Source organism: Anolis carolinensis, chromosome 1 (assembly GCF_035594765.1).
Source record: "Anolis carolinensis isolate JA03-04 chromosome 1, rAnoCar3.1.pri, whole genome shotgun sequence".
In the NCBI taxonomy this organism is placed as follows: domain Eukaryota; kingdom Metazoa; phylum Chordata; class Lepidosauria; order Squamata; family Dactyloidae; genus Anolis; species Anolis carolinensis.
In genome coordinates, this window is record NC_085841.1 from 121165802 (window position 1) to 121190885 (window position 25084).

The window sequence follows — 25084 nt, forward strand, 5'->3', positions numbered from 1 at the left end:
AAAGGGCTTGGCATGGGTGCTGCTGCCAGCTTTATACTCTAAAGCCAAATAGACTGAAAAATATGCTCACCTCAAAAAAGCTTTCCACATACTGAAGCACATAAACTCCACAATCACTGAAGTTGTTTTGTTGTGGCACTTTAGGGTTTGAGCCTTTCATGACATCTTTGGAAAAACTTCTTTTGCTACCTTTCCTGACTTCCCACTCCACTTGCAAGTATCTGCAATACAAAAGACTGAGTCTCAGAAGAACATTCTTAGGGAGTGCTATAAAGATGAAGAAGTGGTTCTGTTTTAGAAGTTAAGTACTCACTCCCTTAACGTTCTGACAACATTGGATCGGGATGGGCCTCTCAAGGAATCCATCAGAAGAATGCAAGGCCTGTAAGAAAAACACAGTATGATTAGTGTGTGCTTCATATGTGCCACTTCGTTTAAACTGTACAGTTGGGTCTCCACATCTGCGGGTTTAATTTTGTGCTGATTTGATTATTCACATATATATTAGTATGTTTTCTCTAGGAATCTCTAGATCCATCAGCACAACCATATGGGTAACCTCCACTGGACACTGACCATAGAGTCATACCTAGAGACTCCCAAAGAGGTGTTCTTTCAGGCAGAAATGTTCTATTTAAATTATTTGCTATTTACATTTTCTTAGGTTTTGGTCCATTAAACTGTTCAGAGCTATTTATTGCACCTTTGGGTAAAGGGACAACTGGCATACAAAGAAAGGAGTACTGAAATTCCAGTGACAAAACATTTTCAGATGCTATTTTAGTGTCATTTTATTTAGTCTTAATAAAGGTATTTCCTAACTGTATATTGTGGCATTTGTGTCTTTTTCTTTTTAAAAAAACTGGTTAAGTTAGCAATATAAGGAGCTTTGGGCAGAAAGTCAGCTTCCTGGTGATCATATTTACCAATGCTATATAGGAACTCTTTACTGTCTGTTTTTCCAGCTGAATTGCATAAACACTGGTAAAAGAAGGAGAGATGGATAACCTTGATTCTTAAAAAAACCCACCCCATCTATTTATTTATTTTATTTATTTTTTATTCTGCCTTTCTCCCCATATGAATACAGCTAACAGCAAACATGACATAATAAGAAGTTTTTAAATAGCTTATTTACAAATTCCAAACCTGAAATTCAACCTTACAATTTCAAATAATTTCAGTCAATTATAACCTGATATACTAGCTTTTTTCCTGTTATTTCCTGCCTGACAAGAACTTGGTGGAATTTGTTTTTCCCATCTTAGCTCTACATTTGGAAGTGATCAAAAAAGGAAAAGGGAATATGGAGATCCTGAAATATTTCTTTTATTGTTGTCCTGAAAACATAGCCAGCATTGACTGAAGAAAGTTATAATCAGGGTAAGGAGATTTCAGTCATTACTTGATATTCTGGACAAAACAAATGCACAAAATGCTATAGATAGCTTTAGTGAGGAAAATGCAGCTTCTAGAACTCATGCCGATCTCCAAGGCTGTTTTTGTAGTCTTCCATGAGCTGATCACCCACTACTTCTGAAACACATCTTAATTTTCAAAACAAAATTGTCTACTCCAATGGAGGTTGCTACTGAAAATATGTTGCAATGAAGTAGTGCTGTTGAATATGAGATCAGCATATGAGAAATTGCACCTGAGGAAGAAATCAGTTATTGGAACACTCCCCTTGATAATGCTAGCTATGATGTCTTGCCTAGCTTTTCCCTCCTCTGTTCATTTCCTGGTTTAATTCTCCCTTTGGTGTGGACTTTTCCATTTGCACTTAGTTTTAGGGGTGGAGCCTAGAGGCTTGGGCAAGTTGGTTTAGCCCTGCTGCCTCAGAGCTTAACTGAGAGTTTTTTCCCTCCCTTTTGGGCTTTCTGTGCCAAGAGTTTCAAAGAAAAAGGACAGAAATTGTCTGGGTTCCTTGGCCTGGCAATCCAAACAGCCATTCTATAGCACATACTTTACCTTATAGCCATTATAGTCCAATACCTTATCATCAATAGCCAAGTACTTTACCGTATAGTTTATAAAGCTTAGTGTACTTTACCAACATAGCTTAGATTATTTTACTATAGAGTTATCATAGCCTAGTACTTTACCATATAGTTACTATAGCAAGTATATACCATAGCATGTATACTGTATACCATATAGTTTATAAAGCCTAGTATACTTACCTATAGCCTAGTACAGGGGTCCCCAAACTAAGGCCCGGGGGCCGGATGCGGCCCTCTGAGGTCATTTACCTGGCCCCCGCCCTCAGTTTTATAATATAATATATTGTATATACATATAATATTGATAATAATATTATAATGTAATACAATATAACACTAATAATAATACCATATAATAATATTAATTATATATTCTATATTACTAATAATATTATAGTATAGTGGTATAGTTCAATAAAGTAATATATAATGCTAATATTGTGCTATGCTAATAATATAATATATTGTATGTACATATAATTTGTAAGCCACTTTGAGTCCCCTTTGAGGTGAGAAGGGTGTGATACAAATGTAGTAAATAAATGCAGTAAATAAATAAATAATAAATAAATACATTTTAGACTTAGGCTCGCCCAAAGTCTGAAATTACTTGAAGGCACACAACAACAACAACAACAACAACAACAACAACCCTAATTTACTTGACTATCTCATTGGCCAGAAGCAGAAGCACACTTCCCATTGAAATCCTAATAAATGTATGTTGGTTAAAATTATTTTTATTTTTAAATATTGTATTGTTCTTTCATTGTTCTTGTTGTTGTTGTTTTTGCACTACAAATAAGACATGTGCAATGTGCATCAGAATTTGTTTGTATTTTTTTTTTCAAATGATAATCCGGCCCCTCAACAGTCTGAAGGATTGTGGACTAGCCCTCGGCTTAAAAAGTTTGAGAACCCCTGGCCTAATATATACCAAATAGTTATTGAAGCTCAAGGTACATACTTTATAGCTATTATATAGCCTAGATGATATACTATATAGCTATTAAAGCTTAGAGTATTTTACCATTATTAGTTCAGTATTTTACCTTATAGTTTATACCTCAATAGCCTAATACATACCATATAGTCATTATAGCTTGCACTTACCATCAACACAGCCTAGTATTTACCACTATAGCTGGTATTTTCCATCAAAATAGTATCATATTGTTTTAGTTTGGAGTATTTTACCTCATTATAACAAAGTGTACTTTATTATAGTTTTGTACTTTGCCATCTTGATTCTGTATTGTATTAATAACCAAGTGACTTACCACAATTACATTCAAGTATTTTACCTCATACTATACAAATATAGTCAAGTGTTTATTTCCAGGGTAACTAAATTCAATCAACAAACCTCATCTCTGTAATATATTATTTTGATTCACCTTTCAAGAATCCTGACTGAAGCTAACTTTGCCTTTGTCTCAGTAAACTTATTTGGTTAATTTTATCCAGTCTCAAGAGTCTTTATTTTAAGAACTGAAGTACATCAGAGGGTATTTTATCATTGCTTGTATTTTGATTTTGCTGTAAGCCGCCCCGAGTCCCCTTCGGGGGAGATGGAGGTGGGATATAAATAAACTTATTATTATTATTATTAAACCGATAGCCACCGGGTAGCCAGACATATAGTTTTCTTTTCCCCCCGGCGTGCCATCACACTAGCTAATCTCTCCCCACCAGCAGCACTTTCCAATACTGCAACCAAAGGCAGCTCACAAAATGATTTTTAAAAATACAGCTACAACTAGAAACAGATGTTTCAGTTAAATGAATTGGCAAAAGTTATTTGAACATGTTGAAAATTTTAAAAACAATTGCCAAAGACACAGAGTTATCCAAACAGGGTATCTATCAGGAATGCATCACCAGGACAAATCACAAATCTTCAAATACAGGCACTAGCGTTGACTATGTAAATGCAGTCTTTGCCACTGCTTCCCTCTGCAGCTCACCTTCCAGCACTACTTTTCATACTGTAACTTCGGCTGCATCTCCAAAGATGGAACTGAACTCCACAGCTTCATTCAGTCTTACTCCAGAAATAGTTTTACAGAAAGTTCACACCAAAATCCAACTTGAGCATGCCAGATATGATTGATATTTCTCAACTCAACAAATCAATTCTAAAATGTATCTGTCATATGCACAGAAAGCCATTAATATATTTTCTTTAAAACTTACTGTTTACATATAGTAGGCTTCAGATGCCACTGTCCTAATTCTGAATTGCAATGATCATCACCAAGGTCGTCGTCATCATCACCACCACTGCTATTGTCCTGAAAGAAAAAAAATGTAGCCAACTTATAAGGAATTTCCTAAGATTTTCAACTGTAACAGAACAGCTAACTCTTTACTGCCCAGTGTCAGAACAAAGATAACTCATCTCAACATGCTGACAACAAATGTCATATCAAAATAATATTCGTCTACATATCAGGTTCCTATCACTGAGAAAATATGCTAAGTTTGGTTAAGATGGCTAGGCTTAAGAACCAGTAATTTTAAAACATTTATTTCTAATAGTTATCTTTATTTAATCTCAAGTAATGAATATCTTAATATTTTAAAAGCAAAATATTTGAAAAAACCCACACACACATTTTATATTACAGGCAGTTACTATTTGCGTGCTTCTTTCAAACTCTATTTTTTAAATCAGGCAACATGAAATTTGAGGCGTTTGACCTTGATCAAATGTTCTTCCCACACTCCACTGGATTGTTTCTTGGAAAATACCAAGAACACTCATGGGCCTTTTTAAAGTTTGCAGTCTATCTTATTAATTTTACCTCTTTCAAGAAGAAGAAAAAGTTAGCAAATTGTTTATTTCAGCTCTTGCTTTATATGGCAGGATTAAACCCTTTATCTTACATTATTAATATCACCAATTTGCAGGATCCCAAAGTATACAAATCTGAAACATCATGAGAATCATTCATTTTTATTAGCAGTGAGGGAGCATACAAATCAAGGGTCTTGTCTCAGTCTCTCCCACTCTGCAATCTTAGAAACAAAACAATAGATGGACATGCCCATTTGTTCCTCCATGAAGTGTCAATCATTCTATTTATAACTTGGCAGCATGTTTTATTGTAACTCTGTTGTACTGACCCTTGACATCAGGACTAGGCAACTGTGGGTGGCTAAGAGGGCAGATTACCCCCTAGGAGACCTTGGAGGGGGCACATCTATCAACACACACACACCAAACCCTCAAAATATTGTTTTGCCACCAAAAGCTCTCAATTTGGCACCATGTTTTCAGTGCCCTCGGGTCCAGGAAATGTCTTTTTTTCCAAAACAGGAAATGATTAGGAAACACTTTAGGTTAACATCTGGTTTGGGAAAAAATCCTTTCTTGAGTCTATAATAGAAAAGGTAGGGCCTAAAATATTGGCTTAAATTTACTTAAACAACCTGGTGATAAAATAATTAAGGTCAACATTTGTATATTGGGTATGTTGAATCCCAGCAGAAAGAAACACGTGGTTTTACAGTAACAGAATGCTTCCCATTCCCAGACAAACAAAGTATATTCATCTACCAAGGACACTGCAACAGGCTTAACACTTTAATTCCAATTATCAGTGCCTAATCTCAAGACCTCCTTGCTACTAGGAGCACCAAGGGAAGCAAAATCCAAATCAAAACTAAAACTGCCTCATTAAACTGACAAATCTCAAAAGGCAGCTTAACACTCATATGCTACAGGGGAGCTGCAACAGCTAACAACACTGTCAGACAAAGTTGTTTATCTTCAGGGTTACTATAAATGTGGAACAAGACTGAATGCATAACAGCTGAATATCTTTTTAAAAAGTTCAGAGAAATGTGATAAAGATAAAGAATGTAAACTACTTATACTTTTGCTGGTGCTTATCTTCCAAATATGTTATTTATCTTTATATAGGAAGATTCAAATCAAGGATGGATACACACACACACACACACACACACACACACACACACACACAGAAATAGATCTATCTAGAGAAATGGAATTTGGCAACTAAATGAAGCTAATATACAATGACCAGTAAGAAAGTTAAATGGGGATGGAGGAACCACTTGTAGTGATCTCAATAGTCAGTACAGTACATTGAAATGAGACATCTCTAAGAAAAGAAGCTTAGATGAGATAAAAAATTAAAACAGTCCAGGAAACAACTGTTTCATAACTCTGTAGGCACTACTACAGGATTGAGATATTGGATTTACCATGAATCTTATTATGCAACATGTTTCACATTGTGCTCTTTGAGAAATTTCTGCTTCCATAGCTTTAAAGTCCAACGTAATCTCTTTGATGTGACATTATATTATGAATACGTTGTTATTGTGTGCCTTCAAGTCACTGCTGACTTTTAGCAACCTTAAGCTAAACCTATCACAAGAAGTTCTTGGCAAGATTTGTTCAGAATGGGTTGCCTCTGGCTTCCTCTGAGGCTGAGAATGTGTCTTGCCCAAGGGCATTCAGTGGTTTCCATGGCTCAGCGGGGATCAAAACCTGATCTCCAGAGCCATAATCCCAATGCTCAATCCACTACACCACACTGACTCTCTGTGAATGCTATGTTTAAGAATATAAAAACAGCAATACTTCCTTCTTTATTCCTTCTGTATGAGCTACAAGAATAAAGATCCCATCATACTTATGTCACTTCTGAGAAAATCCTTAGAATGCTTTTGTAAAAAAAGGTTTTAGTTCCCTCTAGGGAGAAATTATGTCCTAACATCCATTCTCACCATGCTTCGCATATACAGGTTACAAAAAGAAAAACAACATATTGAATGATGAGAACATCCAAAGAATTTCTATCACTCTGAATGTGAGCACCCTGCCAGTAAGATGCTATCTAGTCTCTATACCAAACTATCAGCCTTGAAGAATGTAAGAGAGAAGTGGAAGAGAGACACGATTTCTTGCTTATCAGTAATATGGAATGAGTTACACAAGCTTAACATTTATAAAGTACTCCTAAATTCTACTAGCAAGTAGACACAAAAAACCACGCTTTGAGGAGACAGAGAAACACCTATGGATGCAGTTTGCCATCTATGGGTTGAAACTGGAAATGCTAACTGTGACTTGCTGCCCATAAAAGATTATGCTAGTGTGCAAGGAGATTAATTTTTGTGGTACTGATGAACAAGTCTATTTTTTACATATAAGCTAGCAGGATGAACACACAAACATCAAAGTTTACTCCATTTGCCACTGCAAAATACCAGGCTCCCATTCAAGCTTTAAATCAATTACTGCTAGGTTGGAGTGGACAGAAGGAGTGACATCGGGGATGAGAGGAGAGATTTGGAGGCAGGTGGGATGGTGTTGAGTCAAGGACAGTGTGAAGGGATTGCAGCAGCTGCTATTCTTAGGGTGGTAGTCCTCCCTCTGTCTTTCCTGGAGACACACACACCATTCACACACCCTCTTCCCGCTCCCCCATCCCTGTCCTCCCTAGACACCTGAGCAAGTAAGTGTGCAAGGGAATGAGCCCACCCATTCTACAAATACAAATGCTATTTTCATTTATGTAAACTACAATTTGGGGGTCTACAGATATCCTCCACCCCCCACTCCCCAATTTCACTGGGTCTGGGTCCCTAATCCTGCAAAAACAGAGGGCCAATTGTATGTTAAGGTACTTTCAACTTTATAAATGCCAAAGAGAAAACAGCACTACTTTAAAAACACAATTATAAACTGTTAAAAGATGTTCAATGGATTATCTACTCCACTGTAATACTTCTCATTGAGTTTTCAACACACAGTTAAACTGTTCAGTTCATCCCTACAACTGAAAAACACTGATATTTAGATTTGTTACCTGGTTGTCTTGATCTTCAGAAAAATCTATGAGCTCATCTTCATTTATTTTACCACTGTCAGCTGAATCGTCACTATAATTTAGTCTGATTTTCTGTAAACTATCTGCATGAACAATAAACATTAGTAAATTTTTGTAAAACAAGATATTGCATATTCACATATCACATCACACATACGAAGCAATTTACAAAGCAAATAGTTATCATGCCACCATGTACCTGAGAATCATTGTTCAAACAAAACTATTTTTCACAATACGACTTTAGCCCATGGCTAGCAACTTGTTCTGTTGTTATGAGATCTAAACCTAAGCTTACAGTCTTGTAAATGGTGGGGGTCCACTGTTACAGTCTTTGAAGACTGAAGATGAAACTTCAGTCTTACATTTCGAGCAAAGCTAAGCCCCAAATGAAGGGTTTTCTGAGGTATTCCAAACTGAGGGGTAGGGTGGGGGCTGCAGCAATTTTCTGGTCTCAGGGCCCATTGGGAAAAACAGTGGATGCAGATTATGGGGCTCCCCAGTTGTCTGGTCTCAAAGTACCCCTACAATCGGGAGAGTCAGAAATGTCGTTCCCAGCACTCTGTTCTGCAGCGTCTCAGAAACCTTTGACTAGGCAGCAAGAGGTCAATACTACTGAATTCAATGGGAAAGAGAAAACAGAGAATTCCAAGCCCATGCCAATTAGATCTCTAAATGTATTGTTGAAGGCTTTCACAGCCAGAATCACTGGAGTGTTGTGTGGTTTCCGGGCTGTATGGCCATGCTCTAGCAGCATTTTCTCTTGTTGTTCTGTCTGCATCTGTGGCTGGCATCTTCAGAGAATCCTCTGAAGATGCCAGCCACAGATGCAGGCAAAACGTCAAGAGAAAATGCTTCTAGAACACGGCCATACAGCCCGGAAACCACACAACGTTCCTATATCTAAATGCTGCATTTTTTCCAAAGTGAAAATAAACTATCACAGATGCTTAAGAGTTAAGTGTTACCGGCTAAACATAAATCCATTGTACCTTACAGTGACTATAAGATCATAGGAGTAAGTCTAAAGTGTTTTATATGATATGTTAAATTGGGGTTTTTATATTGGTATATGATATTCAGCTGATTATGTATTGTGTGTGGGTGTCTTTGCATTGGTTTTGTATTTTGTACACCACTTTGAGTCCCACCCATGGGAGAAAAGCAGGATAGAAATGAATTAATTAATAATAATAATAATAATAATAATAATAATAATAGGACCACAACGACTGTTTGCAAAATAATGTTTTAGTTGAGTTCAGTGTGTTGGAAGGCTAGAACTTCAGATACTGCTTTTGCTGCCTACCATGTGTTATTTTTTCATATAGTTCAGTTAACTCTTTGGAGAAGGGAGACTCTTAACAGGTTTTTCTATATAATCATTTGTGCTGGTAATGTACCCTCTTTTCAGAAAATGGTTGGACTCACCTCATAACCAGGGATGAATGGGAATTAGAAGCAAGAAATTCAGGCCATGTAAAGTGGGTAAAGCACGTGTTTTAGCTTATTTAAGTAGTTTTTGTTTTCTTAAGTGGTGTAAGAAAAACTCTTCAATGTCTTTTGTTTTACTAAACATAGAATATCAACAAAAATATGTTCCTTTTCTTTTTGTGGCCACAAGCTAAAACACCCCTGCCCAAGAGTATCCCAATGCATAGGGCAGCTCTTCAAAAAATAAAGATGAAAAAAAAAATCCTAAAATGGTCAGAAACCTCTGAAGATAGAACACATAGCCTTTACATAGCATCCTTTACACATGGACCAAATCATATCTCATCAGGGTAATTATGGACAACTAGCTGTTGGCTATATAATCAAAATGTGCTTCTATTACAATACATCAAAGAAATGATAGAAAATAATGTTGGAATGCTATATTAAAAATCTAAACATATAAAAAATAGTCTTCACCAGGCAAACTTTTTTTTTAAAAAAAATTAAAAATAGTACAATAGTAATCTTCCTGAAAGAACAAAACCAACTGAAATAATTTGACACACACCTGAAGAAAAATGTACAGAAATAAAACAATATTATGGAAAATGCCTTAAGACAACTTACTTACATAACACTGTATTCTGACTGGAAACTATTTTCTTAATTTTTTTTTCGTGTCAGGAGCAACCTGAGTTGCTTCTGGTATGGGAGAATTGGCTGTCTGCAAGGACGTTGTCCAGGGGACGCCCGGATGTTTTGATGTTTTTATGTTTGTGGGAGGCTTCTCTCATGTCCCCACATGGAGCTGGAGCTGATAGAGGGAGCTCATCCGCACTCTCCCCGGGTGGGATTCGAACCTGGCAGCCTTCAGGTCATCTACCCAACCTTCAAGTCACAAGGCTTTAACCCACTACGCCATCGGGGGCTCCAGCAGTAGTGCAGTAGTGCACTACTCCATGCAGCAGTAGTGGAAGCAGTGTCCAATTCTATTCCCCAAAGAAATCATCTGAAAATGTAACCTGGCGGAAGTCAGATGTGACTTCTCATCTGTTCTTTGCAGGGACTGACCCTGCCACATGAGGAATAAAAGTAATGGACTAGTATAAATCTATGAGCACAAACACACTGCAGAAGAAAGTACCAGGACTATAAAATTTATGTCTTTTGGACTATACCTTCCAATGGTGGTTGAGGATTCTATGCCAATTTCTGGTGAAGATTATTGTTACTCTTTTAAAAGAGGCAGATTTTAAATATCACTCATTTTTGATATACTGTAATATTTTTAAAATTATAATTCTTTGTGTATCATGAATGCAGTAATCTTAGCTTTTCTTATTGGCAAAATATGTGTAACAGGCTGAATTACACCTTGCCCCCCCCCCACACAAAATACCTGCTATATTTCTACTTTTTAAGAATGTAATAGATATTATCTTATTTTCCTTGTAATCCCAAGAACCTTTTTTTATTGGGATGTCAATATTTCTAATCCTCCCCAAATGAAACTTTGCTTATATTCTACTCTTTCTTAAACAGATTTAGAGCAGTTTAAGATAGAACTCCCAGCATTTTGCTTTTGAGCACTGCTTAGAGCCACTCCCACTCAATTTGGACAATGATATAAAACTCCAAAAAAATTTATAGGAAAAAGCCATAAAAACATAATAAATAGAAGTACACACCAGAAACCTGGACATGAGTTTTCTGTTCACACTGTATGCCATTTGCTTCTGAAGTCCTATAGCCATGTTTATGACATACAGGTTCTATAGTTCTTAAATCTTCTGTCATGTTATTTAACAGATTTAGTTTTTTAAAGCCACCTTTCAAAGCAGGGCTTCTTCTGCAACACAGTGACTCACTCTCCTCAGTTTCTGCACTTGTGCCAGTTAATACTGCAACATGCTTCTTGTTCAGTGCCTTCTTTGTGACTGCTGCAGATGGCGACTGATGTAACAGGTCCAATTCACTAGGTAAAGGAGATGAAGTCCTTCCATCTTGATGTAAGGAAAAGGATTTAACCTGTGCAGATGAATTTTCCTGGTAGTATGGATTGGTCTCATATATTGGTTTCTTTAAACCTGGAAAACAGATGACAGCCAAAAACCAATGTGCCCTGCAATAAAAACATACAAAACAAAGGAATAATTGTAAGGCTACCTTTATATAATGTATTTTTAGCAAGATAGACAACCATTTTTAACAATCCTACTAGCCAAAATAAGAATAAAAACCACTGCTAGCACTTCTTTCCTACTTCACAGCCCTACCTCTGTGCTGCTGCTCAGAGTTGGAAGGCAGACTTTGACTCGGCTGACTTTGTTCTGGCACAACCATGGCTTACTGAATCTGGTAGGCACAGAACAAACACCACATATCTCTGTCTTTCTGCTCCACCTCAAAGCAAAATTGAGAAATCTTTACTTCTCCATTCTAGTGTCCCATGCTCAGAGCACCCATTATGTATAAAGGGAGATGTGTTTGCTACGGTCTTCCTTGTCCACTGGAAGTAAGAGGCAAGATCCACTTGTATTCATTCATGGCAATTTAGGTTTCTCAGCTGTTAGACTAAGATCCCTGAGTATCTCTTTGAACTGTTAGGAACAAAGATATGTCAACGCACAAAATATATAGCAGACCTTTAGAAGTGTTATTTCAATTGCCCAAAAATATATCTACTCTCCCATAAAATATATTGCTTTTAAATCATGCTCTCAAGAGACCAGTCTTTGTTAAAAATTAACTTAGTTGATTTACTTACAAACATCATGTATTCAGCATACAGGTACATTGCTCATTGGTTTCATGTTGACTGAATTATACTTAAAGCTGTTCTATACTGTACTATATACTTCAACTGACTGTACTATACTGTACTATACATCTGCTGCAAACACTCGTATATTAACTGAACAACTCACTGCAGCATACTGAGTATGCTCCTGCTCTGACATCAACAGACTCAACTGACTTCTAACTTCCAAAACTGATTTACAGACTACTTTGTTGTAAAAAATCTGTTTCCTGACTTTTTTGGGCCACATTGAGAGATAAATGACAAGACATGCTATCTGCAGTTTGTGCAAAGTGCAAACAGAAAATTTACAAATTTCCTCTCACGTGAGAAAAGAGACAAGAATGGGTATACAGATGCATTGTCATGTTTTGTGCAATATCTGAATGCAGCTAAGAAGCAACATATGATGAGAACCAGGGTTTTTCAAAGTCTTCATTGTCATAAGATTCAACAGAAATAAAATGCCAATGTTACATGCAGTGGTTCATGTCCTACTTACGCTTCATTAAGGGGAACAAAAATAAAATCTTTTTCAAATATATCAACATGTCGGGTCCATGTTTTCACTCGACCGTGTCGTTTCTGCTGGAGTCTGTAAACATATCAAAAGGAAATAAAATGATTTTTTAAAATCTTTACAAGATAATGTATTGTCTTCTTCCATGAAGTGAATTATGCTCACAATAATGTACCATCTACTATTTAGGATGTTTAGGACTTACCTTACCTGATTAGGTGGCAATAACAGATTTAAAATGAATTACCCCATACACAGGCCACTCTTTTAATATTCAGTTGTTACACTGTAAATCATGAATAAGTTGAAATAATCATGATGACATTGTAACTGGGATCCAGTTGGGAGTTAACGTAATTGTAAACCAATTTATGATAAAATTGAAATGTATTACTGCCAATGTTCATATTCTCAGGAGATGATGCAGCTATGCTATCGGGAAAGTAGAGCCAAAAGTGTAGCTATTACGAGGGTTGAATGAAAAGTAATGCCTCCACCTTTTTATCTCCTCAACAGATGGGCAGTACTGGTATGCGGCAGGTACTGGCTTGTTCAGTAGACTCTCTTCTACAGTTCCATTTGGTGGGAAACCTTAGCATCGAACGGTTGTGTTGTTAAAAGTGCAAAGTATGGAACCTTGAGCAGACAGTCGGTCAATGTGACTTAAGCAATGTGCAGTCATTGAATTCTTGAAAGCAGAAGGTGTCACCCGAAAGGAGATTCATCTGAGAATGCAAGCTGTTTATGGTGATTGTGTTGATGTGAGTACTGTGTGTCGTTGGGTGAGTAAGTTTAAAGATGTTGAGGTGGGAACAAACAAAGAGTTGGACGTCCTGTGACAGCAACCACCGAGTTTCACAAGCAAAAGGTTGACAGAAGATCTATGCACGATGGGTACTGTGAGATGCTGGTTGCGGAAACAGAATGTCGACTTCTTCCATGACGGCTTCAGAAAACTTGTTCATTGCTGGCAGAAATGTATCTAATTGTCTGGTGATTATGTGGAAAAGTGAATAGTGGTAGTTAAAGAACACATTCTAAGGAATATTTCTGCGTTTGATTTATTAAAATATTCCCATCCAAACCAAAAAAAAAAAAAAAAAAGGTTAGAGGCACTACTTTTCATTCAACCCTCATATATAGCACTCTTCATTGTGCACTGCCACACCATGTATGGTCTCCGAAGCACACTACTGCAATTCATTGGCAGGTTGATGATGATAAGGATATGCATTACAGTCTAAGATTTACGCCTATATTATTGTATTCAATGTGTGTTAGATAAACCTGTCACATATTGATTTCATTAAGATTTATCCTATATACTCTTGCACATGTCTAGAAATGTTAGTCAATAAATCAATCCAAAAAAACTAGTTCAATTTATTCATGGCTCACAGTGAATACTAGATTTTAACTCTTAAGAAAAAAAAGGAGGAGGAGGAGGAACCATTCCCTTTTCTGAGTAAAGTAGCAAAAGATGAGAACTAAGTTCATCCTGGGAGAACCTAGAAGAAGCACCAACCCCATCCACTCTCTCTACTGTGGAACCACTTTTGGCTGCTTTTAATGCCTGAGTGGGGAAATGGCAACGGCGGCCAGAGGTGGCACCTCAGAGCTTCGAACTGGCAACCTTCAGGTCAGCAACCCAACCTTCAAGTAATCAGTCCTGCCGGCACAAGAGTTTGACCCACTGCGCCACTGAGAGAGTGCAGATGAGCTTCCTCTATCAGCTCCAGCTTCATGCGGAGACATGACAGAAGCCTCCCACAAGGATGGTAAAACATCAAAACATCTAGGCGTCCCCTGGGCAATGTCCTTGCAGATAGCCAATTATCTCACACCAGAAGCGACTTGCAGTTTCTCAAGTTGCATTTGACATAAAAAAAACAAAAACCTCTGACAATGGCACTTTCTCCACTTGTCCACAAGTCATATCAAAATCCATAATTATGGTCCCAAAACCTGCCCTCAACTTATACATAAGGCCAACTTATCCATAAGTATATACAATAATGCTCTAATACGGTTTAGTGTTAAGTAGACCACGCTCAACTTCAGCACAGCTACAAAACTGGGACCTTTTTGTTCCCATTTCCAATTAACAACTGATTACTGTTTCCAAAAGCAAATTTGAAGCTTTTCGCAATACACAGCCTATAAATGTTGTTGAACTACAATTCGCATCATCTCAGCCAGAATGGCCAAGGGTCCAGGATTGTGTGGTTGCTACTCCAACATCCTCTTGTCTATAGGGTCAGAAAAGACACTACAGGCAGTCCTCGAGATACAAACATTCAACTTATAAATGATTCATAGTTAAGAATGGGGGTGAGACAACAGCAAGAGGAATTGACCCCTCGGATGGGAAATTCACTCCTTAAAGAGTTATCATGGGAAAAGATGTCTCCACTGAAGCTTTCACAGCAAGCCAAATTTTTCAAAATCCAATTATCACAGTGACTGAAAGTGAGGCAAAATCTTCTAAATAGGGGCACAGACAGCAAAACAAACACCACAATTCCCTATGCTATCTATAGCTAAAATAATATTAGTTGGGATAATATTAATATTCTAATATCAGATGACAGCCCCTCCCCCCCAGCAGTAACTGCTGCTCTAGGGCCAGAGTGAAAAAGGAGAGCGAGCAAGACACATTTACACCATGTCCTGTGTCATCAGTTGGGAGCCCCTACCCGAGCAACAATATAGTAATATATAATACTAATATTTTACCATGTTAATAACATAATATAGTGTATATACATATAGTATTGGTAATAATGTAATACAATATAAAACTACTAATAATACAATGTAATAATTATATTTTATATATTACATGTAATATTACTAATAATATTGCAGTATAGTGGTCTTGTGAATCCCGGTGGTGAAGTGTGTTAAAGCACTGAGCTGCTGAACTTGCAGACCGAAAGGTCCCAGGTTCAAACCCCGGGAGCGGCATGAGTGGCGGCTGTTAGCTCCAGCTTCTGCCAACCTAGCAGTTCGAAAACATGCCAATGTGAGTAGATCAATAGGTACCGCTCCGGCGGGAAGGTAACAGCGCTCCATGCAGTCATGCTGGCCACATGACTTTGGAGGTGTCTACGGACAACGGCGGCTCTTCAGCTTAGAAATGGAGATGAGCACTAACCCCCAGAGTCAGACATGACTGGACTTAACGTCAGGGGAAACCTTTACCTTTAGTGGACTAGTACACTATAGTAATACACAATGCTAATATTGTGCTATGCTAATAATATGTTGCATGTACATATAACATTGATCATAATATTGTAATACAATAAGTAATACAATATAATACTATTAATAATACAATAACTATATATATTACATGTAATATTACTAATAATATTGCAGTATAGTGGTATAGTACAATATAGCAATATGTGATACTAATATGCTATGCTGATAATATAATATACTGTATGTACATAAAACTTGTAAGCTGCTCTGAGTCCCCTTCAGGGTGAGAAGGACGGGATATAAATGTTGTAAATAAATAAATAAATAAATAAATATTATATATATAGGCTGGAGTTACACTTTAAAATGTACCTGTTCCGACTTACATACAAATTCAACTTAAGAACAAACCTACAGAACCTATCTTGTTCGTAACTTGAGGACTGCCTGTATTTGGAATTGCAGTCCACAATAATAATCCCAACCAAACTTACGTGAGGTTTGAAGTTTCTTGAGGGTTTCTCCTCTCTCTTTGATTAAGGCGTTTATAGAAAAAAGAACTGAACACGTGAATCCTATCAGCATCTTCCTGTTTCAACCTTTCAAGAACTAGATACCTTTAAGGGAAGCAACATATTTAGCTTTGTATTATCCAGTGATTTAAATTTCTGTTGATTTGAACTGTTTTGATTGCCAGCTATGATAGTCAAATGATGATGAAAGAGGTACAGAATTTCTCATCAAATTAAAATCAAGCAAATTGTAATCAGCTACAAATTTAAAAAGTAATTTATATGGATTATTTTACATGAATGGCTATGAATAAAGTTGATGTAAATAATGAGATATTATTATTATTATTAAACTTTATTTGTACCCCGCTAGCATCTCCCGAAGGACTCGATGCGGCTTACAAAGGCCAAGGCCTCAACACGCAATATAACAATACAAAACAAAAAGCAAATTAAAAACAATTAAAACAGTATAAACAACAAGCAATAACAATACGCTAAAACACAATAGAACTGGGCCGGGCCAGAGTAATGGGTACAAGATTAAAAGTGCTGATGTGACAGGTGATATATAAGGCTTATAGGGCAAGTGCAGAGTGCGATATGCGATCTTAATTCTAATAAAGTGCTTATGGGACTTGGTATTGGAGATTTCCTATTAATCTGGGAAGGCACATTGGAACAGTCAGGTCTTCAAGTTCTTTCTGAAGACTGCCAATGTAGGGGCCTGTCTGAGATCCTTGGGGAGGGTGTTCCAGAGTCGGGGGGCCACCACAGAGAAGGCCGTCTCGTGTCCCCACCAACCGCGCTTGCGACGCAGGCGGGATCACGAGCAGGACCTCTCCAGATGACCGAAGTGAATGCGTGGGTTCGTAGACGGAGATGCGGTCACGGAGGTAGGATGGTCCCAAACCGTTCAGAGCTTTGTAGGTAAGCACCTGCACCTTAAATTGGGCTCGGAAAATAAATGGCAGCCAGTGGAGCTCCTTGAACAGGAGGGTTGACCTCTCTCTGTAAGGGGCCCCAGTTAACATCCTGGCTGCCACTCGTTGGACCAGTTGGAACTTCCGAGCCGTTTTCAAGGGCAGCCCCACGTAGAGCGCATTACAGTAGTCCAGTCTGGAGGTGACCAAGGCATGGACCACCCCGGCCAGATCAGCCTTCGCGAGGTACGGTCGCAGTTGGCGCACGAGTCTCAATTGTGCAAAGGCCCTCCCAGACACCGCCGACGCCTGAGCCTCGAGCGTAAGCGATGAATCCAAGAGGACTCCCAGACTGCGGACCTGTGGCTTCAGGGGGAGTGTAACCCCGTCCAGCACAGGTTGCCACCGTATACCCCGGTCAGGATTACGATCGACCAGGAGGACCTCTGTCTTGTTGGGATTGATCTTCAGCTTGTTCCTCCTCATCCAGATAGACACAGCGGCCACGCACTCGTCCAGCACCCGAGAGGCCTCCTTGGAATTAGGTGGAAAAGAGTAGTAGAGTTGTGCGTCATCTCCATAGAGGTGACACCCAACTCCAAAACTCCGGATGACCTCTCCCAGCGGTTTCATGTAGATGTTAAAGAGCATGGGAGACAGAGTAGAGCCTTGCGGGACCCCACAGCTCAAAGGCCAGGGGTCCGAGCAGGCGTCTCCCAGCTTCACCATCCGGGATCGACCCTCCAGGAAGGATCGGAGCCACGACAAAACCGTGCCCCCGAGACCCATCCCAGAGAGTCGTCCCAGAAGAATACCATGATCAATGGTATCGAAAGCCGCTGAGATGTCCAAGAGAACCAACAGGGTCACACTCCCCCTGTCCAGCTCTCTACAGAGGTCATCCACCAAGGCGACCAAGGCTGTCTCGGTGCCGTGACCAGGCCTGAAACCAGACTGTGACTGATCTAGGTAGTTGATGTCATCTAGAAAGCCCTGGAGCTGGGAGGCAACCACCCGCTCCAGCACCTTACCCAAGAAAGGGAGGTTGGAGATTGATCTGAAATTGTTCAGCACCGTGGAGTCAAGGGAAGCCTTTTTAAGGAGTGGACGAACCACAGCTTGTTTTAGGTAAGATGGAAAACCCCCCTGTTCCAACGATGCATTAATGATCAACACAAACCAATCAACCAGCCCCTCCCTGGCCGATTTAATTAGCCAAGACGGGCAAGGGTCCAGAGCCAACGTGGCTGCCCTCACAGCCCCAAGGACCTCCACCACGGTCTCAGGAAGAACAAGCCTAAAAGAATCCCACAAAATTGGACAAGCAGATGCCTCAATCACCTCCCCTGGCACTGAGGTGGAATTGGAGTCGAGCTCAAGGCGTATCTGAGCGACTTTGTCTGCAAAATGGTGTGCGAAATCGCGACACCGAGTTGCTGGGTCGTCAAAAGTCTCCTCCACCACAGGTGGCTGAAGGAGTTCCCCAACGACCCGAAACAACTCCGATGATCTATTTGCTGCAGACGCTCTACGGGTAGTCATATAGGACTCCTTGGCTGCCCGTATATAGATAGTTGATGGTTTGCAGTTATAAAACCTTCAAAAGGTTAAATCTAGTGAGAAACTGTTAGATAAGATAAGATAAGATAAGATAAGATAAGGCCCGGGCTGTGGCGCAGGCTGGAGAGCAAGCCAGCTGTAACCAGCTGCAATGAATCACTCTGACCAGGAGGTCATGAGTTTGAGGCCCGCTCGGAGCCTGTGTTTGTCTCGTCTTTGTTAAAAGGCATTGAATGTTTGCCTATATGTGTAATGTGATCCGCCCAGAGTCCCCTTCGGGGTGAGAAGGATGGAATATAAATGCTGTAAATAAATAAATAAATAAATAAGAGAATTATTCATCATAATCGGCGCACAGAAACACATACTATGGAATACACAGAACCACTGCAATAAAAGACCTCCTCTCTATATAGTCTAGTACAGTGTACCTTATATCCAAAATCATTACATGTCTCTGCTTTATACAGTAGAGGCCCGGTTATAAAGGGGCAGGCCCAATCTCGGATAACCGAACTGCTCGAATAGAGCTCAGGCTCGCCGAGGGACATCTCCCCGGATCTCCCTTGGCCAGGCCCTTGCTGGAGGAAAGAGTTTCCTCCAGCAAGGGCCTGGCCAAGGAAAATCTGGAGCACGCTCCGCATTTCTCAGAGGGATAGGCCCTTGCTCCAGCAAGGGCCTCTCCCTAAGAAACGAGGAGCATGCCGTGAGTTTTCCTCGGCCAGGCCCTTGCTGGAGGAAACTTTTTCCTCCAGCAAGGGCCTGGCCGAGGGAGATCCGGGGAGACGTTCCTCGGCAAGCCCTCGCCCCTTGGGAAGCAGCCCACGAGCGCTGCTGCAGCAGCAATCACGGGGCGCTTCCTCCTCCCTCTCCCTTCTCTCGAGCTCCCTTTGCTTGAGAGAAGGAGAGGGAGGGGGCGCCCCCAGCGGCACCTTGGATAATACAGAGGCTCAGTTAACTAGAACTCGGTTAATCTGGGCTCTACTGTATCAGTAGCAAAGGATCATGGAAATGCATAATAAAGTTGTTAAGACAAGGGAAGGCAAGAAAACAAAAATGGGGCTTTTAAACTTCTTATTCTACTACTATTTTTCCTAAGAGAGGTTTCCATTACTGCATGATATATTTTCCCACAAAACTGATGGTAAGATTTGAAAGCAATACATTTTTGGAAGGGATATGATGAAATTTTGGAAGACGTCAGAAAGGGAATGGCGAAAATGTGGCTTGTGAACTGTACTACTCTCCCAACCCATACACATAGATTTGTTCTACAAAGCTATTGCAGGCTTGCAGGACTTTTTTTTTTTTTGGGGGGGGGGGGGGGGAACTATTCCTAGGCCTAAAACAATACCCAAGGAAGAGGGAGCATAAAACAAGGGTCTTTTATAGTCCACAGAATTGTGGGATTTTCATACTTATGGTCTAAATTATTTATTTAGCAACATTAGCTAAATCTAAATATTCCTGGAACTGTTTTTCATTAATCAGCTATTCATTGAACATGCCACAATATACATGTTTTTAAAGCCAGTACAAAATGGAAGAATTTGAAATAATAATTTAATTAAGTCTTAATAGGAGGGATTTTTCAATGACCATCAGTTAGTTAAGTGAATCAGACTCCATACAACACAACTTACTTTAAATAAAAATCAATGATTACGTCGTTTAAAAATTCCCCTTCATTTAAGCAATGAAGATCTTCATTAGTCACAGAAATGCCACCCTTTGCTGGAGGAGGCGGATAAACTATCAACCTGCAAAAGAAAAACACACTGAATACATTCAGAGCTTGTACGACGTGGGTAAAAATTACAACGTGCAAAAAGACTTCTTACTTTTCTATAGGACCAATGAAGACTGTATGGGGCTCTCCGCTTTCATCATCATCAAAAAACTGAAACTGTGTTGAATTTCGCAGCTGCATCTTGGATTCAGAGACAACCTTAGAAAAATTAACATGAAATAGTGAAATCATGAAGTATTGAAATCTCTTCCAAGACACAATACAGGATTTCAGGAAGCATTTATTTAAAACAAACAGGATCCACATTTAAACACAGTGGCTGGCTCAGCCATAACAATCCATCAATAATGGGCTTATGAAACTCATTCCTCAATTTTATTTTCTCCCTATTCCACTTAAATTCCAGTTTGGCACAGAGAAATCTAGTTTAAATTCCATTTACTAAAATTGTGGTACAGCCATGCTAAAACGCTGAAAAGTAAAATGCCCATTGGCTTGCGAAACATTGCTAGTTTGTGTCAAAGAGAAAAAGAAAAGGATGTGTGTCAACTGTCAATATAAGGAAAGGTGGTGTCCAGCAATAAGTCCAACAGACAGACACAGACACTCTTTCAAACTGCATTAACTGACAGCAAATCACTACCTCCAAAGCTGCCAGACCTTCATTTCAGGCTCTAGAGCTGGTGCAGATTTGAGAGTATAGACTTTTGTATAGGTACAATTACTCTCTTCTAGAAAAACACTTCCACTTTTAACTAGCCAATTGATCTGCATGCTAGAGCTTCACAATAAATCAGGATACGGTTAGTACACCAATAATTAAAAAGAATTCTTATTTGTGATGTGGCTCAAACAAAATGTAAACCAAGTTTTATGAAGCCCAGAAAGAAACCCTCTGGAATATTTCAAATTTTCAAACAATGAGACCTTCATTATTTTAGTTAAAACACCAAATGGAAAATACCATAAGATGGGAAAAATTCATATCTTGGATTTTAAAATAAAGGTAATCGTGCTTTTGCAATTTGTATTCTTATAGGTAAAAAACCGACTTTCTTTTGTTAACAAAAATGTTAACTGGAAGATGCAAACAATGTATATTAATGAGGTTTATATATCTGTGGAATGTCCAGGGTAAGAGAAAGAACTCTTGTCTGCACTTGCCCCAAATGTATATTAATATTTGTAAATTAGCATATCACAATTCATTCTATATCAATTTAAATATTTTTAAAAATAGTACATGTTTAGCTTTGCCTTCTTTTTGAGCAATCCCCCCTCTTGAAGTATCTTCAAAGGACTTTGTGAAGGCCACAAGCCTGCTGTTTGCTTCTTCAAAAGTTATTTTCATAAAAAAATTAGAAATACTGTTCCTGACTCCTATGTCAGAAATTATTTTTTCAAATATTGCATTTGCTTGAGCATCCAGGCCTGTCTCAAATATTAAAATGATGTATTGTTCTTCTGGATCTATAAAAAGAAAAGAAAAGAAGTTATGGTTAATTATGCACTGAAAGAGAAAGTATTTTGTGGCTCAGATTTCTCAAGTCAGGTCTGTATACTGATCAATAGTAGCTAGAAATGAACAACCACATGGTTATGGCAAAGAGATATCAATATAATAAAAAATCTTCCTATGAAAAAAAAAGATGGTTAAAGAAAAATGACAGTTAATTCTTTTTTTTCTTTTTTCTTTTCTCATTCTTTTTGGTCTAGCTTCTGTTGTCGCCTCCTTTTCTTGTTTTCTCTTCTTTATCTTAGTATCTTCAATCCTCTTTTTATTTATTTTATTAAAAATGTATGAAAATCCTCAATAAAGATTTTTTTTTTAAAAAAAAGAAAAATGACAGTTCTGGACCCAACACCTTCGTGACTGCATTTCCCCCTATGAACCTACGCGGTCTCTTCGTTCGTCAGGGGAGGCCCTCCTCTCGCTTCTGCCACCTTCACAATTGTGGCTGGTGAGGACGAGGGAGAGGGCCTTCTCCGTGGTGGCCCCCCGGCTCTGGAACTCACTCCCTAGAGAGATTAGGCAAGCCCCCACCCTTTTAATTTTTAGGATGACCTTAAAAACTTGGTTCTTCCAACAAGCCTTTGGTGAATGATTTTCGCCCCTGTAGGCTTGTCCTGGTGATATTTATCTGTTGCACTTTATTCTATTCCTTCAATTGGAATAGTTCCCATGTTTATCTCATTCTTAGTCTCTTATCTGTGATAACATTCTCGGGTACCTTTCTTGACTTCATTCCTCAATACATGCACTTTATGGCCCAGTTATTTTTATGCATTTTCCATGTTTTTATTCTATCCATGTTTTATTGATTTGTTATTGATATGTTTTTATTGACTGGTTTTATTTGATGTGTTTTACTATGTCTGTTATGTTCGGGTTTAGCCTCATGTAAGCCACCCCAAGTCCCTTCGGTGAGATGGTGGCGGGGTATAAAAATAAAGTTATTTTTATATTATTATTCATCTGAACAGCAGAAACGATACAGTTTTCTATCAGCTAGCTCAGTGCTAAAACCTAATTTGAGATGATCTTTTCAGTAAATAATTTTCTGGTTTTCCCTCTAAAAATCCAACCGACATCTTCAAATTTTCTATTTTTTCAAAATAATTAGATTAAATCAAAAATACAAAAAAGACAATATTTACAATTACTTCAAAAGTTAAACCCTCCTTAAGATTAGAGCAATGTTTTAAAATCTGACACAAACAATAGGAACACTGCAGCAGGACATACAAAAAATTGCCAATAGGCAAGACCAAATGGACAATAAGATTGCAAAACTAGACAAAGACCAAAAATCTGTTAAAAAAAGAGTGGAAAGACTGGAAGAGCAGAGTCAAACCTATGAAGACCAATATGAACAGGTCTTAGATGCCATAGCAATGCAAGAGCTAAAAGCTTGCGAGTGTTCTTTGAGGATCCGAGGTCTTAAGGAGGGCCTGGAAAGAGAAAGTCTCATCTCTTTCATTGCTAATATGTTGGCAGGGCTACTGAAAGAGCAAGATCTGGATATTATTCATGCTTCAATTTCGACTTGTTTCAGAATAAACTCAGCCTTTGCAAGACAAAAAAAGCTCCCAGGGACTGTATAGTACAATTTGTTGCCAAAACATTTAAGGAAATAGTGCGGAAAAAACAATATGAAACCCCAATTGTGATTGAGGGAAAGAAAATATTAATGATGAAGGAGATCTCGGGAAGGCTTCTCAGAAAAAGGAAAGAATTCAATCCGCTGGTGGTTAAACTGAAGAACAAAGGCACCCCCTTTCGTTGGCTCTTCCCAAAGGGCGTCTCCTTCTACCATAAGTCAAAGAGACACTATTACAGATGCAGGGAAGGTTGAACAGTTTCTAAGGAAATATGCCCAGGACTTTCCGGGGGGAGAACAACAGCTTGCAGGCGATGAGAGCCAGGGGCACAGAAGGGGTAAAGGGGTGCCATAGGAAAGGAAAGAGCGAAAGCGGAAGGAGCAGGAGGAAAATGAGAAGGCACCCAGACGGATGAAGAAAAAGAAGAGAAAGATGAAGTTGAAGAAGTGGAAGAAGATGAAAAAAGTGGGGGAATAGACTAACAAATAAAGGGACATTAAGAGTAATGAACTGATTATTGGGAAATACAATGTTTTTTTTGCTGACTAGGATGGGAAAAGGGTGGGGGGATGGGGTTGAGTAGATTTAAATGTCTGTACAAAATTTAAAAATTATGTCTTGTAACATTAACGGTTTGAATAATGGATATAAACGTAAGAAAGTGGTTCATTTCATGCAGAAAATCCAATTAGACATAGTGTGTTTGGTTGAGACACATCTGATATACAAGGATAGTCAAAAGGATAGTTAAAAAGAGAAAGGTTGGGCCATTTATTCACAGCATGTAACAGTAAAAAGACCAATGGAGTACTATTCTATATAAAAAAAGATCTGGCACCAGAGAAAATATTCTGTGATGAGGATGGTAGAATATTAATAATTAAAGTATATATACAAAAAAAAACCCTGTACTATTAGTTGGAGTGTACGCACCAAACAAACAAAAACTATTCTATAAAAAATTGACACGTATATTAGCAGAATATGGTGAAAAGGAAATGTTATGGATGGGGGATTTCAATGGAGTTATGGTGCCCAAAGAGGATAGAGATAGTAAAGTTAAAAAGGACAGGAAGGAAGGCCGATTCCCAGGATCCTTCCTAAGGGAAATTCAGTATTGGGAACTTTATATCTGGAGAGTCCACAATCCAACAAGGAAAGAGTATTCATACTATTCACATAGACATGGCACATCCTCAAGAATTGACCTGATATTTGGCACTAAGGAACTAGTGGGTAAAACAGAGAAGATCGAATTATTACCTAGAGTATTAACCGCCCATAATCCGATATTAATGAAATTAAGAGTGGGATACAAAAGAAACAGAGCCTGGAGAATGAATGATTATATTTTGAAAATCAAGTCACATAGGGAAAAAATTACAATGGGAATTAAT

At 38.6% G+C, this 25084-nt stretch overlaps 1 protein-coding gene across 4 annotated transcripts in view; it reads right to left on the reverse strand.

Annotated features, from left to right (window-relative positions):
• senp6 (SUMO specific peptidase 6) overlaps nt 1-25084 on the reverse strand; it is a 105201-nt gene that overhangs the window by 4522 nt on the left and 75595 nt on the right. For 3 of the 4 annotated variants that reach the window (XM_008122070.3, XM_008122062.3, XM_008122055.3), the window contains 10 exons: nt 21829-22055; nt 20677-20783; nt 20479-20595; nt 16335-16457; nt 12613-12705; nt 10999-11432; nt 7853-7956; nt 4200-4297; nt 314-382; nt 71-221 (listed from right to left, as the gene is read on the reverse strand). In XM_008122070.3, the coding sequence (XP_008120277.1) occupies nt 71-221; nt 314-382; nt 4200-4297; nt 7853-7956; nt 10999-11432; nt 12613-12705; nt 16335-16457; nt 20479-20595; nt 20677-20783; nt 21829-22055 (1523 nt within the window). The remainder of the gene's footprint in view (nt 1-70; nt 222-313; nt 383-4199; nt 4298-7852; nt 7957-10998; nt 11433-12612; nt 12706-16334; nt 16458-20478; nt 20596-20676; nt 20784-21828; nt 22056-25084) is intronic. The other variant, XM_008122066.3, reaches the window with a different exon arrangement.